General features: G+C 37.6%; 1 protein-coding gene across 9 annotated transcripts in view; it reads right to left on the bottom strand.

The window, feature by feature from the left end:
• LOC124169221 (dynamin) overlaps positions 1–17,831 on the bottom strand; it is a 72,207-nt gene that overhangs the window by 11,374 nt on the left and 43,002 nt on the right. For 7 of the 9 annotated variants that reach the window (XM_046547745.1, XM_046547746.1, XM_046547747.1 and 4 more), the window contains one exon: positions 10,023–10,292. In XM_046547745.1, the coding sequence (XP_046403701.1) occupies positions 10,023–10,292 (270 nt within the window). Of the gene's footprint in view, positions 1–10,018; positions 10,293–17,831 lie in introns of those variants that run through there. The other 2 variants (XM_046547750.1, XM_046547753.1) reach the window with 2 other exon arrangements.

The raw sequence follows: 17,831 nt of genomic DNA, 5'->3' as shown, positions 1-17,831 counted from the left end.
CAGTAAATAGCAAGAATAATGCTTTGACAGATATAAATTAACTAAAATTTTAATTAAAAGCTACATATCCAATGCCGGATAGCTAAACTGAGAAAGTATAAACACCTGAGTACAGAAATTTAAAATTGCACACTTTTAAAAAATTTCAAAATAAATTTTTATCCTCAACTACAAGACCATAAGTTCCTATTTGAAGTTCCAACAATAAATTCTTATTCTTAGCTGCATAAAATACTGATATGATCATTTTTTAAACTACTTGGTAGTGTTCCACCAAATCTAACACCCAAAGCCACAGAATTATTATAAATATGTCCTACATCAGAATAATAATATAAGTATTAGTTTCTAATCGTAAAATGGCTATAAAAAACCTATACACCACTCCATAATTGTCCTGCATACACCAAATGGCACACGTTTAAGACATCAATCCAATTTCACTTCTTTACATACCAAAGGAAATGCTTGTCATTCAATCAAAGAAACAATCAATTTAAGCTCCCTGTCATCATAGCAATTTCACTATGGCCTTCTTGATTCAAAATTCTTCGTGATTTCACTATGCTCTTCTTGCTTCATCTGGATGATTCATGGAACATATCTCATGCTTTCCTGACATATGTTGGCCGTGACATATGTTGTTCCTGTATGACCTATGCTGTCAGTGAAGTCTACAGAAGTTTCCACCTCCTTATTGCCATGGTCAAGCTGTCCATTATCCATGGTATTCTTATCATTATCTGCAGAAAAATCTCTGAATCATTCTCCCTTGGATGGATCTTACATCTCAAGGAAAAGTAAACCTGGTTTCAGCTAGTCAAAGTGTGCGTTGACCTAATGATAGTGCCCCTTCCCGGGCCATTGTTGGGGCCCTCAACTGCGGCACCTCCTTCCTCCCCCTTCTTGAGGTCAGGGCATGAAAATCACCGACTCATGAGCCCTGCCTCAAGGGTGTATCCAGGCGTGAAACGCATGGTTTTTGATCCAATGGTCCATTGCATATTGATAGGAGAATCTCTGGACCATCTCATCCATAGGTTGGTCTTCACATTCTCTCAGATGTGTAAATGTGGTTTTTAGGGATGGACGGATCCAGGATTTTTATCGAATCCGGATTCGGATCGGATCCTTGATTTTCGGAACTGGATCTTTCGGATCGGATATTTTCGTATCCAAATGCATTTTCAAATTCCTGACACTGAGATTCCCCCGATGATTGTTCAATCTCTTGGGAAGAGTCACACTATGTGCCAGTCGTATTTTGCCTTTTTTATTTTCCACGGCTGAAATTCTCCTATGTAACCTCTGCGAGAGCTTTCAAAAAAAGCGGTTCACAAGTAGGACAAGAATCACATGCGACGGCGCATTCGAAAATAGAATTGGAACTCTTTCCACCTTTATGGGGTGTTGCATTCACTGAAGCTATTATTTAAAATTTCAGATCCAGATCCGACCATCCCTAGTGGTTTTGCTGATTCAAGCTTACACCAATCAAAATGACAGCACCAGATTCTTCCATCCTCTCCTTCCTCTCCTTTACAGTAAGTCCTCCAGGTATGAACATTCGACTTACTAACTTTCAAAGATAGGAACACTCAAAATTTAAGGGTGCCCGAAATTTCAAATTTGGTGCCTCACACTTTGAGGCTACAAAAGTGTCAATTAATCCGTTGTGAAGTCTGGAGGTGTTCAGCATTTTGCCCATCCTTTCTTCCCACGGGCAGCAAGACTTTTTCCGCTCCAAACGCATCGCACAAGCAGCAAAATCAGTTTGTCAAAGTCGTAATGCAAAATTGTAATGCAGTGTTGCATTCTGCAGCATAATTACACTTCACGATGCCTAGGGTTTTCAACTCACGAATAAATTCAATTTATGAACAAGGACTTGGAACACATCTTGTTCGTACGTTTGAGAACTTACTGTACCTACCCCAAAGGCCATCTTCGGGCTCATTATCATCTCTTTCCTTTGTTATCCTTCTCATTTCCTCCGTCCAGGGTAAAAAGTTTAGGACTTGTTGACCAGGGCTTGAGGGTGCATCCTTGCTGATCCCACTCCACTTGTCTTTGGGGCTTCATCCCTTGGTTGCGACTATACATGGCTCACGTAGGTAATGTTTCGCCTCAAGTGTTATCTAATTAGCAGGTTTTCTTAACTCTTCCTTTCCTCCTCGCCAACTTTAAGCTCTAGTTTCCACTATCTTGTATGATATCCGGCACAATGTGGTGGAAGTTCGTAATATTAGTTTAATGAAACATTGCAATATTTCCACAGGATTTAATAGAACTCAATACGTTTCATTGTTACAACAGCATTGTCAAGTGCATCATATGCAGCTAAGTTATTCCTTAATTACAGTGAGTCCTCTTTTAACGTCACTTACCGTTCCTGAAAAATGTGACGATAAATGAAATGACGTTAATCGAAACATAATATCCCATAAGAAACAATGTAAAAAGTGAATATCGGCTCCTATACCTAACAATTCCTACACGAAAAAATTTTAGCGTATCATATCCGGGGCATTTTTTACGATGGGAATGCCAAACTATCGCATAAATACGAGTTCCTGTCTTCATTGACGACAATAGCAGCAGTGACGTAAATCCTTCTCCATTTTTGTATCTTCCCATATTTGCTTTTCGGCTTCGATATGGTGGTCGCCTGGGCGAGCGTCGCCTGGGCATCATCATCGCTGAAACATCGTCGCAGTTACAGGAACCAAAATTATTGTTATCACGGCGAAAAAAGTACGACAAAAATTAAGAGTTCTACACGGAAAAATGCCTTGCAATCACTTTTTAGGTTCCTGAAAACCATTATTTCAATTAAAACCTTGCACACCTACCTAAGAATTCATTTAGCAGAAAATTTGCTAAAACCGTAATCGCAATTAACAATAAACACAACGTTTTAAACTTTGTTTGGACTGACTGTATTACCGCCTACAAAACGAACAACCTGCAACGCCCGCCGCTTCGTCTTTTTTCTCGCGGGAAATTTAAAAGACTTGACGTTATCACGAAGCGAAGGTGCGATAAACGAATGACGATCTCCAAATTTTCGTGACGTTATCGCGAAATGACGTTAAACGGGGTGACGTAGATTGAGGACTCACTGTAGTTACTTCCTTTCACACTTGAACATATTTAACGGAGAACTAGGATGCATATAATGTACTTGATAATGTTGTTGTAACAATCAAACATTTTGTGTTTCTATTAAAACCTGTGGATATAATGCAACGTGTCATTTAACTATTATCAAGTTTCCAAGATTAGTTTTTTTTTTAGAGCATCCCAAGTCATGGTTAAGATGGCCACTCAGAGGCATATTTCAATCGATTTGACAAATCTCTCCAAGAATCCATCATCCCTCTAGACAAGGTATATTTGTCCTGAAGCACTCAATGGCATTTGAAAAGTTTGATGTCGAGACATATTTACACTCTGAGCTGAGCAACCAGGGGCATATATTTGTCAAATATCTAATATCAGCATCAAAGAAATCCACCTGATTTCATTAAACAGTCGCTCATAATTAAACTTGAACAACAGCCAAATTCTGAGAAAGAATATCCTGGTCTCGAATTCACTACTTCAATATGGTCATCATTATAAGTACTGTAGTTCACAGCAGACAGCCTTTTCTTTTTCCAAGGGCAGGACTCACTCACTTGGATGGGCACAGAAATTACTGGAGGGGCATCAAAGGTCACAACAAAAACTTTCAAAGGCTCCCCAAGGAAAACAATAAACGGTATTGAATTAAAGGCAAAATTCTTATTTTTTACCTTTTTTTCTTAGTACCACAACTGATTTCAATACCTCTCCACCAGTCTCTATGGGAAAGAATTTGAATCTGTGGCTCAAAAATAGATCTTTTTACAGCCGTACGGCTTAATATCATGTGTATAAATTATATGAAGTTTCGATGATTGGTTAGAAAGGTGAAAGAACAAGTGATGTAATTCACCATTCACAACAATATCATGAAAATAAATATGACATTGCAAGACAGCGAATTAAGCATTTTTTATCACCTTTATGGTTTTTAAAGGACAATTGTAAGAGGACAGAAGTGAGCGTCAATTTTACTCTTTCCACTAATGCTGAGCAAAACTTCTAAAGAAAAGAACTTAGAACTCAATACACATCAAGTATAACAGCAGCATAGTTTGCCAGGCATAATGTATTTACAACTCTGGTAAAATTCATCAACTCCCGTGATAACAATTTACTTCATTCAGAATGAGATCTGTAACTTCAGTTCTTCTGTATTAGTGTTGAATATATCAGTGCCGGCCCTAGCAGGTGCGGGGCTAGGGGCGAACCTTCAGTGCGGGGCCCTTCACTTGAAATATTAAACTCTATACCCCATCTACAAACTCTAGCATTTTGAATCCCTACAACTCTCTGGTTAAGTATGTGTTCCCCTCCCAAATTCAGACTTCGTAATTACGCCGTTATGATACCATCACGCAGTTGAGTTCAAAATAGTACAATACAAGTAAAATTTATAATTATATTTATTCATAAATTATACGTAAAATAAACATAAAAAGCGCGCTTTTTCAATTGGTACGCATTTTTATAAGTTAGATTATGAAAGTTAATTAGTTGTAAGCCTAAAGCAATTACTGTAAAATGAAAAAAGATAGTTTTAATTTCACATGCAGGTCAAAATGGTAATAAATTAATAAAAATGAACTTTGCGATGAATCATCACTCCTCCCCTCGCCACACTAAGCCTTCAACTACCTAGCCGCACCCGCTCACACTCATGTCAAGTTCTCTCACTCGTTGTTATCACTCACACGACACAGTACTGTGCTGACAAATGCAATTGCACAATAAAAATTACTGCATTATTATTCATTTTTCATAATATTATTTTTTGTCTAGCACGGACTTAACAATACAGTAATAGTTGAAATTGCATTTTCAAAACTATCGTATATTTTAATTTTTTTTTTCGAGAACACGGGGCCCCCCAAAGCGCGGGGCCCGGGGCGGTCGCCCCGCCCTAAGGCCGGCCCTGGAATATATTGTGCAATGCTTCCACTAATTGACAAACCTCAAACTGATAAACAATATTTACAGACTCCTTTAAAGTATGCTATAAAAATATCGTGTAAGACATGGCAGCAAGGATACAATATTAAAGCAGTCTGGATCTGTAGTAAGGTATAAAAGAATAAGGAGTTCAAGTGACAAAAAATGTTACCTGATTAAAAAAAAAAGGTTCGCTATGAAGAATAATCTTCTTGCTTCATATTTTATATTGCTAGCTAATATGTGCACAAACCTATACACTCCCATACTTAAGCGCAACATCAAAGACACTTAATTTTCACTCAATAACATTAACTTATCAACATCTAAAAGTGGAGACACTTTTAGAATTCAAGACAACAGTTTCTGTGGTTAGCATTCATATATTTCAAATATACATTTTTCTACTTGGCGAGAAAGATAACTATTGAGTGATGAGAAGAAACTTCACCAATACCAAAATGATTCCATAGCCATAACCGTTCAAACTTCATCAATAAAAGCTAGATATCCCATTTTTATTATTTATCATGTTTGCTGCCCCTTAATTGTGAAACAACTTTCTTCAAAGCCTATTCTATACGTCTAACTTTATATGTATGTTATATGTAAAATCAATAAGAGTTCCGATAAAAATGATCATAAACGGCCACAACGAAAAGAAACGCTCACCTTGATGCTCATAAGCTTTGTACTGGGAACTCATTCCACAGAAGCAATTCACAGTTATTGCATATAATTAGCTAATGAACAAAAAGAGCAAGTGGCGCAATAGAAATTAAATTCATTAAATACGCAAATTTCCACGCAAAATTCAAAGTACAGAACTCCATTTACAAAGGTGAGCCATTAGAGAAAAGCACAGCTATAATTTCCTTGGTCCAAATAGAGACAGGCCCAAAATGTACACAAGTTAGCACTAGTGTACTCATGCAGTATTATTGACAGGTACTGCTACTGAAGATGGTATGTGTAAGAAACATGTCACTACAATACAATTAAAAGTTAAGATATTGTTTCGGACCTTTCATTTCGCTATTCCTAGAAATCAAGATTGTTTGAGGAATTAACTATCAATTTAACTTGATAATTTTTTTTTAAACAACCAGAATATAATGCTCCAAGACATAAATGGTCATTTCAATAATCTAACGCTCCGAAAAGTGAGAAGCCATTTTTTTCATTAAGAACTGAATTTCAATTTATTGCTAATTTTTTTCTGTAAACCAGTCTTAAATCTCCTACACCATTTGAACCAAGATTTAAAAAGGCTTAATTTACAAGCAAATGTAAAGAGCAGAAATAGAAGCCCATAGGCAATAATTTCCTTGGCAGATAGATTAAATAAGCACTTCCATACACGTAAGCTTAAGTTTCCACGGCCATTAGTATTTAAGCACATAAATGATAGTATTGCTGAGTGAATCAGTATATTTTACTCAAAATCAAACCAAATCACATCTCTTTAACAATTTTTAAAACAAAACATGTCTCAAAAAGTTTTGAAGGGAATAAAATAAAACCACTATGATCCATTTTCAAATCAAATTGGGACCCCAAACAAAATATAAAAAGCTTAAAAACTACTAGTAAAAATACATTTTGACAGCAGTTCAGGAAATGACAGGGAATGGAAATTTTCTCAATTTACCCCACACATGAAAGAACCCTTTATCTTCTGGTATCGAAATATTCAAGTAGATAAGATTTTATTTGGTACATTTGCACACCCTTAATTGAAAGACACACACACGTGAAGCTGATCTTTGACTTTCCCTCCCACATTGTTAGGTTATGAATGATAACAACTGAGAAAGTTCTGTCCTTCTTCAGGAGTCACGTTTCCTAGTTATATTTAACACACGATTAAGTACGTGAAGCAAGTAGAGACAAAATATGTGGCAAAATAGAACCCTATCTCTGACTTGACTTATTGTACATTCACAACGCTGTATACACTATGACTGCCACTGCTATCAACGCATTAATCTTACGTCCATTAATTACGTGAGGTGATTTTGGCGATTTTTATCCCCCCCCGTGAGATACAGTAGACTCTCATTGTTACGAAGAACCTTATTATGAAGTTCTCGTTATTACGAAGCTTATCGTTGCTCCCGACGAAATGGCATATCCAATCTATGGTAAAAGAAACGTTATTGAGAAATTTTCGTCAATAAGAAATTACAACTCTCAGTGAGGATTCCCACTTTAACTACATTATAAAATTCACAGTTTTTTCTAGGTTTTCACGGTCTAAATGTCATCAATTTCACGGTTTATAGATAAGGCATTTTAGGCAGTAATATTGATCATGAAACAATCACTGGCCACACATTAACTAAAAACGTAACAAACACAACAGATGCCTTCAATGCAAACGCAGCAATGAAAGTGCTTTCTCTCATGACGTCGCCTATAGTTAGCAAAATTCAGGTCAGGCTTTAGGGTGTGAGTGGGAAAATGGAGAGAGCAGGGTGGCAGGGAAGTGGAGAAGTGCCTGATTTTTTGCCAGGGCTAACGTCTTCAAATCGCAGGCTTAAGGTCAATGTGCTGTCATGGCGCACGGACCAATTAATAATTGCTCTTCGAATACACGTGTGCAGATAAATGCGTGGACAGTGCAGGCGGTCCTCGACTTTCGTACACTTGACTTTCGTACAATTCGCACTTTCGTACGTTCAAAATTGACACCTTTTACTTGACTTTCGTACGCTAAATTCAGACTTCGGACGTTGGTCTGTAATTTTTTTTAAATTCCCGCGATGTTTATTGCGCATCCCAACATTCAATTGTTTCAAATGGCAGTATATGCGAACAATACGAACGTATATAATAAAGGGAATTGTTAGTAGTTGACTCTAATCTAGGTGATTTATTTGGGAGAGAGACTGCCTGCTATAGGCTCCTTTATCAAAAGAAGAAGAAAGCCTTCATTGAAGATATTTTTCAAAAGAAGTTGACTAGACATCATCAAATAGCTTTCAATAAAACTAGTAAGATCTTCTTTCTAATTGTGTTTTTTCGTTTGAGTGCTGTTTAATTCATGTACACCTTCAGCAACGATATTGCACGAAATATCACACGAATTCCGTTTGTCTTTTGTCTTTTTTTAAAAACATGCGAAATATACGCGATCACAAATGTCACCTGCCAAATGTCGAATTTTGGTGTAAATATTAAAAGGTATCCAGAGTGCGGGTTCAACAACTACATTTTGTTATGCTTCTTGATATGTCTTTTTATTTATAGTGGACGTAATAAGTGGAATGTCAACTTAAACGCCAAGAGGAAGTTTCACTCGATAGCCAACGGAGTTCTTGTTTTTTAAACTTTTATTTGCATTTTCTGCGTATTTTTTTCGAAAGAAATTAGATGATTTGAGGAGTTTTATTAACATATTATTAAAATTAAGTCAATTGAAATGAATTCCGTGAAAAAAAAGGTTTCAGCACGTATATTCCGCTCTTCTGGAACGTAGCCCCTAATTAGTATGGAGGTCAATGGTTCGACTTTCGTACATTCGACTTTCGCACAAGTTTTCGGGAACGCATTGTGTACGAAAGTCGGGGACCGCCTGTATTGGCACCTTTCGAGGTGGCCCAAGAGACCCGGTGTGGCGCAAAGGAACTCCCACTTTGGGCATAATCTGAACAAAGTATGACTTAAAGTGATGTGAAGTCAGGAATTGTTCAGCATTTCGCCTGTTTTTCCTTCCTGCAGACAGCAGTATTTTTTTTGGCTCCGGGTGCATCACATGCCCTGTCCAGTTCGTCACAATAGTGAGTTCTCACACAATTGTAATGCAGTGTTGCATTCTGCAGCATAACCCCACTTCTCGATGCCTTGCATAGATTTATGAACGAAAGATTCCTAAAAGAAACGTTCATCTAAATTTCATTATTACAAACCTCCGCTTTTTCGGAACCGTCTACTTTGTAATAAATTAAGTCTACTGTATCATAAAATTCGACTCAATCCCCTTCACCCTCTAATCTCATGTGACATTGTTCAAAATGCATATGGTAACATACCTCCAAGGTGTTCACTTTACAAAAAACGTTCAATTAGAATCATTGCAAAAAAACCTTTTGATGCTTCCTCCAAGCCTATTATTAAAGCACTGAACATTCTCCCACTCCTGTATGTATATTTATTATCAATTTTAATTTTTTACATTGTAATCTTGATATTTTTATACTCAATTGTAATGTTTACAAATATGAAACTAGAAATAGTAATAAACTACATATCAATTAGGACTAACAGATCAAAGTTGGGCCCACGCAAGTTGGGCCTCAGAATTTACAATAAACTTCCTAGGCATTTGTAAGCAATTTACTATATGGTGTCATTTAAAAGGAGTTTCAAATCTTTCATTAAGGAAAAGAATTATTATTCAGTGAACGAATACCTATCAGAATCTTCGAACTAATCATTACGGTCCTTATTACTCCATGACCATACAATTATTTATTTATCTATAGTATTTTTTCATGACGTGTCTTATATCTTTTGTTGTAAGATCTTTGGACAAAATTAATTATTATTATTAAAATTATCACTTTCTGTGTAAATACAATAATCTATGTTTTATTGCCTAGGATTTATTAAAACAATACAATTTGTTTAATTTAAACATTTTGCTTTAATTCAACCCATTTTTCTCACAATTTTTCCCTGTTTCTTGCAGAAAAAAATTTCGTGATACTTGCCAGGACCTCTCCCTCACTTGAGATTGGGTGAGAATCGACTTGCCCCCAAACTCCCTGAATGCCTCACGCAATTAATGGGTGCCATCTTATAACCTCAAACTTAAAGAAATAAATTTAAAAATTTTCAAATTGACAAGTCTATTATGACCAAACAATGTGAAAGAGGGAATCCTAAAAGACCAATTTCATCCAAGACACTCCGCAATCGGTTACTCCACAAAAAAAAAGCCATACGTAGGTAATACTTACGATGGAATGAGGGGTGGGGGGAGTCCGGCACCTCCCTGGGGTCTGCCGGGTGGCATTGGTGGCATGCCGCCACCGCCTGGTCTCGATGGGATGGCCGGGGCTGGCCGCCCGGTCGCCTGGGGGGGAATCGGTGGGGCCCTGCCTCCTCCGCTCATACCGCCCATACCGCCACCCATGCCGCCTCCCATTCCTCCCATGCCGCCCATACCCTGCGGCCCTGAACTGGTTGGCGCCATCCTGCGTGGTCCACCCGGCGATGGAGGTGAGAGCCTGTAAAGTGCCAAGGCTGTACCGCTTTTTCGTGGAGGGTATCGCCATACGTCATGCGGATATTAACATGCCTTTGGTGCAGTGCAGTGCTGGTTTTGTTCTTTTATTTTTTAATCATCTACGTGCCGTGAGAGCTAACGTGTTGGCATCCGGTTGTATGCTAAGAAATTTTCTACACTAATCAATTCAAACTAGTACATGAGTGGAATACCTTATCCCTCAAGGTCATGTAGTGCTCTTTTATATATACTGAATATTTTATCAATGAGGCCACTCAAATATCAAATTGTAATTCCCACTCTATACCAGTCTTTGTGACTACTTCAACAATTTTCCAAAATCATCAAATTGCTTAAACTTTGGTGGTCCATGCTCGTCAATATTAATGGCTTTCTAACTGGGGTCAAGATTTTAAAATGTCACTAGCCCTGATGAGGTATCAGACATAGGATAGGAAACATATATATAATAACAACAAAGAATAATCCAATGTACAGGCATCCCCCGAGTTACGTAAGGGATGCGTTCCGGCATACTCTGCGTAAGTCGAAATTTACGTAAGTCGAACATTCTGCGTTAACGCTTCAGAGATTTCGATCGGTGGGGTGAATTCTCAGCGGAGAAATGCGCGGTACATTCCCGGTGAAGTTTCATTCTATTCACTGCGATATTCATTAACTCTTCCGCGTATTATTACGTTATTAGATACAAAATCAATAACATTGTAATAGTTGGCGAGTTGCATCTCAAGCATTGCCAATCAAAATGCGTAATATTATTCACCGAGTTGACCGATCGCGTAAAAAACTCTATAACTATTCGAAATTTTTTTCTGTCATTGGGTATATGAGCGAATATCTACTTCACGCGCTCGAATATGAAAATTAACGTAATAACTTGAAGTACGGTTATCACTTACGTAAGTACGGATTTGCGTAAGTCGAGGCATACATAACTCGGGGGATGCCTGTACATAAAAAAAATAATCAGTTTTCCCATATTTGCATTCATTAATAAAAACTGCTAATAACTGTGACTATTTGAACATTACTCATGGAGACTAGGATTTTAAGATTATGTTTCTGTATACTTAAGGTACATCTATGTTTGATTAACAACAAACATTACACCCTTGGAACAATAGAGATTGATTCCTAGATTGATGTCAAGTTACATGATTGTAAAGTATTTAAGCAACACATGTGCACATTCCCTCACAATGATATTCAGAATTATCATTTCTCCATAATTTTAGTCCTAACACCAATTCATTAAGTGAATCAGTATTTAGCTCCAAAATTTGCTGCGACTAGATTTTACGTACTGCCGTATGTCTACAATTAGTGCATTATTTTGGGAAGATGTATGAAAAATATAAAGTAGAAGTAAAGAATTCTGGATAGATGCTATTCATCTCAACGTGACAAGATTTAAAAAAATTTTTGGGGGGCTTTTATTAGGCAAGACAAATACTATCCTGCAATTACATTCATTAATTATAAAATTATTTGTAAAGTAAAATGATAAAATTTTAACGATTCAAGAAATTTGAATGAAATGCATTTCTCTTCATTCCATTTCTCTCAAAGACATCTCTTGATACATGTGGCAAGCATGTGGTGAATATATTTACAATAAATTGTGCATTACAAGTGTTAACATTTTCCTACTATAAGAGGGAACAATGCATCATATTTAAAGACAACATACTAAGATGCACATAAATGCAGCTATTTCATAGAGACTTACTACCAAGACTGTAGTTGTTGAGAGAATGTGCTGGTCACACGTGGTGCATGATCAACTTGACTAATAAGCATTGCAAGACCTAAGACACATTGTAGTGAGTTTTTGGAAAGGATCGAGTTGTGTCTGTTGAAATATTAGACTTTTGAAGCCTTAAATGATATTATCGCTCAATTTCACTTAATTACATCTCCATAAATAGGTGCTTATTTGGATTAGAACAGTGAACTAAATTCAGTTCTCTCCATATTAAAGCAGACAATTCAATTAAAGAACTCCATCAGATGCTGCTGGTACTACCAACAAGGGCTACAACACTTGTAATGAGGCAAGATTAAGTAAATAACGAGAGAAACCAAAGCAATTTTGAAGCTATACGTGGCCAGAATGTTTCCAGCAAGGTTAGAGATGATACTTCACTCTCAGTTTGATAACAATGGCTATCTTTTTCTCTTCTGGAAGTGATTTCAAATCTAACATATAGACTATAACTGTCGAGAGAGTTATTTGAAATTGACAGAAACAAGAAGTTGCTCCTAAATCCACCAATCAATGCCTATCACTTTGGATGATGAATTACACATAGTATTATAAGATATTGCAGAACTGGATAATCCAGTTCAGCAGTGAAATACTTTGCACAAGTAATATTTTCTAAGAGCGCCAACGTTTTGGGTTCCGACTCGTTACCCATTCTCATGGCTACAAAAATTTTTTGTTCAGTAGCCGTGAAAATGGGTATCAGGTCAGAATCCAAAGCATTGGCGCTCTTAGAAAACCTTACTTCTTACTAATCTTACCCGCTTGGAATTCCAAGAAAAGTTTAAATATTCTGTTCGCCGGTAAAGTGTAAAACCTTACATACTTTGCGCCAGTTTATTTTCAATAAAGAGACCTATACAGCAATTATAAAAATGATACACACAACTGCTACTAAGTGAATCTTAAAGTTGTTCAGCAGAAAAAAGGGCAACCCTCCATTAGTTGAGTGAAAATAGTCATCCCAAACTACTCATAGAACACAAATGACAATTTCTCAGCTATTTACAATTAAAAAAACAAGCTGGCAAGTAAAGCCTACAATGATGATATTTATCTTGTGAAATGTAAAATTTTTCTAACGTCGGAACACAATGAACCAAAAGACAGTGTTAGGACCATAAAAATATTAAGGTGGTTTGAGTTTAGGGAGACCTAAAATGTATCTGACAATTCTCAAGATGCAATATTGGAAACTGCAGATATTTTACTTTGATAAATTGGCCATGTAAAATGGGACACTATTTATTGTTTTTCATGGATAAATCAATACATAAGTTTAAGTAAGAATGTATCATGCAGATAGAACCACCTATATTTAATTACTTATTGTCTTTTTTATTTATGCCAATGATTTCAACCAGCCGATACATCATACAATGCTAATCCAAAATGCACTTGGCCAACTGATTAAGTGCTAACAACTGCAATCTAATTTCAAGTTCATGAACACTATTTGAAGAGGGTCATAGGAATTGTGCTGTCTTTATCATTGGATCTACAAGCAAATGCATACTTTTACACTGGATAATGAAGCAGAATATTTACACTTGCAGCATAATTATATCATGTGTGAACATTTTTATTATAATGTAAGTGTTGTTTGAGTGCTTATGAGGACCAATTAGTACCCAATTAATAATTTGCTATTACCATTCCTATACAACTTATTTTAATCAATAACAAGTTGCGTAATGTCTCTTCTTCTCCTTTAATTTTCAATAACTATTTTTGTACTTGAGCACAACAAAATAAGCGTACAGCAGATGAAATTTTGGGCCAGGAAAGGAGAACCTTGAAGGATTTCCTACATTTCCTTTCCACTTACATCTGGATGTTAAAATTTTAATGCACTATAAAATATCCCATGAAGAAATTGGTAACTGCAATAGTTGAACTTATTCAACAGTGGAATGAAATAAGTTGTTTAAAAAAAATTAAAATGCAGAGAAGAGGAAAAATGTATGACATCATACTGGGAAATGTCTATTTCAATCAGATGAACATTACGCAGCCCTCAATATGGGAAAGAAGATACAATTCTACACCATTGCCTGCTTGGTATTTAACTGCTGCTCTACTCTAGAGGCTGTTGACATAATAAGACAATGAATACCACAGAATAATATTTCATTGAAGTATCTTCTAAGTATCTTCTAATACATGAAAATTAAATTAAATTGCAACACACTAATAGGAACCTAATGCAACCTAATATGAATAATGCAATGGCGTATCTGCTCTACCAATACTAACTGCAACAATACGCAGATTATTATTTGTTTTTTTTTAATGGATTTAAAATTTTCAAACTCAGTCAACACCAGGGACGCAGACTTACAAAAAATATTGGGGGGGCCCAAACCGGGCATCTTGCCCCGGGAAATTTTAAAAGTAGTGAGTTTTGAGTTTTTTAAGCATTTAAGAAGAGTCATATGATCAACATTAGAACCCTGATAACTCAAATCTCGATATCTGGGCACTCCGGGGAAAATCGACAAGCCTGTCACTTTTTTTTCACACACCCATAACGAATTTTTGAGGGGGCTCGGGCCCCCTCAGGCCCCATGGAGTCGGCGCCACTGGTCAACACACTACTCTCTCCGGACTCTTTCCTCATTCAGGGTTCCCACTCTACCTGAATAATGAAATTCACGGCTTTTTCCAGGTTTTCACGGTTATTTTTTACGTTTTCACGGTTTTTTCAGGTTTTCACGGTCACAATTTCGCTAAATTCACGGACCGTTAATAAGCCAACAGTAAGAAAATCACTGGCCGTATATCAACAGAAAATTAACGTACGCGGCAAACGCTGTGAATGTTAACGCCGCAATGAAAAGTGATGTCTGTTATGACGTGATCTATCGCTTGCAAAATTCAGGGCCGGCTAAAGGACCAGCCCAACCGCGCTCCTGCCTGGACGCCAAATACCCTTCGGACCTCCTTCCGTCCGGACACCCGAGGTCCTTTTTTAATTCCTCGCCGAGAGATTGTTTTTGCGCACGTTGTTATTACTGTACAGTAACCGAATTTCCCCACCCCAATCATTCTTATTTAACGGAAAATATTTTATTTAAATTGTTTATAGAATATAATAAATTGATTCTCTCTTATTTAACGGGAAATATTTTATGAAATTTGTCTATAGAACATAATAAATCGAAAAATAATTTCATACACCGTATTAGCACACATCTAAGACGAACACGATTCTAAGACTACCCTCCTTTTTTGGAACTCCACTAGGGGAAATTTTTTTTTCCTAATAGCGACACGATTATAAAATGAATGCGGAAAAACGATCAATGCTTTATTTTTTGCTAGGTTGCCTATGTCCCAGGAAACGCAGGATTTTGGTGAGTAATTAAGATATTCATTTAAGGTTTCAAACAATATTTTTAGATAATAACAGGAATAGTAGTACTTTATCAAGACACATAGGTCATATTGTTGATTCGACCCATATCCCTTTCAAAATTCTGAAGGAAAACGCCACCTCACTAAAAAAAATGTTTGCTCTCCACTCGGCATTTACACTGCTATTATGGATTTCAGTCTGATGTAAAAATTCTTATCCATCAAACACCATTTCCAGTACACGTTTTCACGAAAGCAATGTGCATGTTGTGCCTAAAACAACCGCATTCGCAGGCACAGTGACTGGTTGTGAGATGGATGATGAACGCCAAAAATAGTCTATTACTTGAATTGTTCCTGTCTATTGAATATATTTTTAATATAATTGAGGTAGTGTGTAAAGCGTGAACAATGTTGCCTTAATCGTCAGTGGCACGCTCATCTGGATCTTCGCCTTCATATCTCTACTTGTTTTCTCCAACTCTACCCCCACCCCTACCGTCATGTGCTAGCGGACAACCCAAGGCGCTCTGCAATATTCACGCGCATCTAGCCCGGATTCTTTTCTCCGTGTTCAATTATTTTCAGTCCATCTCTTTAAGTTCTCAATAGTTTCTTCGGAGGGGCCGAGGTCCGAAGACGAGTAAAATTAAACTAGTGAAAATGAAACCTGACTTTATTAAACCCACATGGAAAACACTCGGTGGTTCGAAGTCCAGCCACCCTGGAAAGTAGGGAACCACTCGTACGAGGTGAAGTTCGGAACTGATGCTATCGCGTGCGGGGGTACGCAGAGCATACTGCAGAGGGCGAAGCGTGACCGTATGACTGCGCCATCTAATTTTTTACCCTAAAGATACTCATTCTTTTCTATCGTAGCGCCAGATGAGCAGATGTATTCGGATTGTTAGTAGAGAGAAACAAAAATCCTGAGAAGATATTCCTTCGTCAGTAACTCTGACAAGTGAGACTTATAGTATAGCTCGTAGATTTATAACTGATAACAACCTGATATCATGTTTCCGGGACAAAATGCCGAATTAACTGCCGAGAAGCTCAGCTACGACGATATCGCGTTTCGCCAAAATGCACCATCGTATTTTTCCATCTATTTCCTTGCTTAAAATACGTCGCGTTTGGCCTCTTTTAATTACGTGCAAATTACTAACATTTCAATCTAATAAAAGCATAATAGCTATTGCTGAATATCATTGTTAGATACCTTTTGGGCTAATACGTGACTCATGCAGCAGTTGACCTCCAGGAACTAGGAACTTTGAAGGAGTTAGGCTGAAAAAGGTCAGTGGGCGAGAAGAGGGGGGAGCGCGAAACACGTTTCTATTGTTCTCGTGTAACTCGATATTTTTTTCGAAGCTAAGGTCTTCGTAATACAATCCCTGCGCGAGCTGGGGCCTTATTTTATTTTGAAGAACCGGAAAGCTTCAGAAGGGGAGAGGCGAATGCTGAATGGAAGGGGATAACGAATCTTGGGAAATGCGCTAATGTTACTTCCCCACGGCACTGAGCTTCTCCCAATGGTAGTTCCATCTCTTGGGGAAGATTCCAACTATGGGCTACTCGTTATTAGTCATAAATGACACATTGTATTTATTTCGTCTCCTTTTCGTCTAACGATGGATGCGGGAAAATTATGCGTCGGAACTGCGATCTTCAAACGATCAATGCGAGAAACGATACTTCGGGGAACGATAGATGCGGGAAAAAATTACATTGTCTATAAGGAACTTTATTTGGGACCAGAAACGGCGAACGATCAATGCGGGAACGATAGATTGAGGTTCCACCGTATAACTTTTCTTTTGAAAGCGGCAGTGTAAGGACTTCTTTTCTCTGCTATCGTAATACTCTGAAACCAAAACTGAATCAATCACTCTAATCAGAGGCAAATCATGTTCCCTTCATACTGTTGCTCTGGGAAAAATGGAACGACTTTGTAGCAGTTAATATCGCGACGGCTTTGAGGCTTTAATGTAACAATCCTAGGCGGATATAGGGAGGGGCACGGGGGCACATACCCCCCAGACACTTAAAAAATATGCAAGATTTTGAATACGGTCACATTATCATTGCGCTCGTTTTGTATCATGAGGTATCCTTGTGCCCCCCCCCCCCCAGAACAAAATCCTCGATACGGCTTTGCTTGTGCTCCCCACTCCCCAGAAAGAAATCCTGGATCCGCCTCTGGTTAAAATTTAGGTAAATTGTAATCAATCACACAAACATTTTGTAAGTTGATCAAGCTCTAACTTGAATGGAGCCGAATTCAGGGTAAAGCAGGCGATCTCGCGGACACGGCAGAAGTGCACCCGGCGATTGATTGGCACGCACGCTTTACCTGCTGCCTAAAATGGCAATAGTTTTTCACTTTAACACAAA

Source organism: Ischnura elegans, chromosome 12 (assembly GCF_921293095.1).
Source record: "Ischnura elegans chromosome 12, ioIscEleg1.1, whole genome shotgun sequence".
Lineage (NCBI taxonomy): Eukaryota > Metazoa > Arthropoda > Insecta > Odonata > Coenagrionidae > Ischnura > Ischnura elegans.
This window is presented reverse-complemented; position numbering and strand designations above follow the sequence as displayed.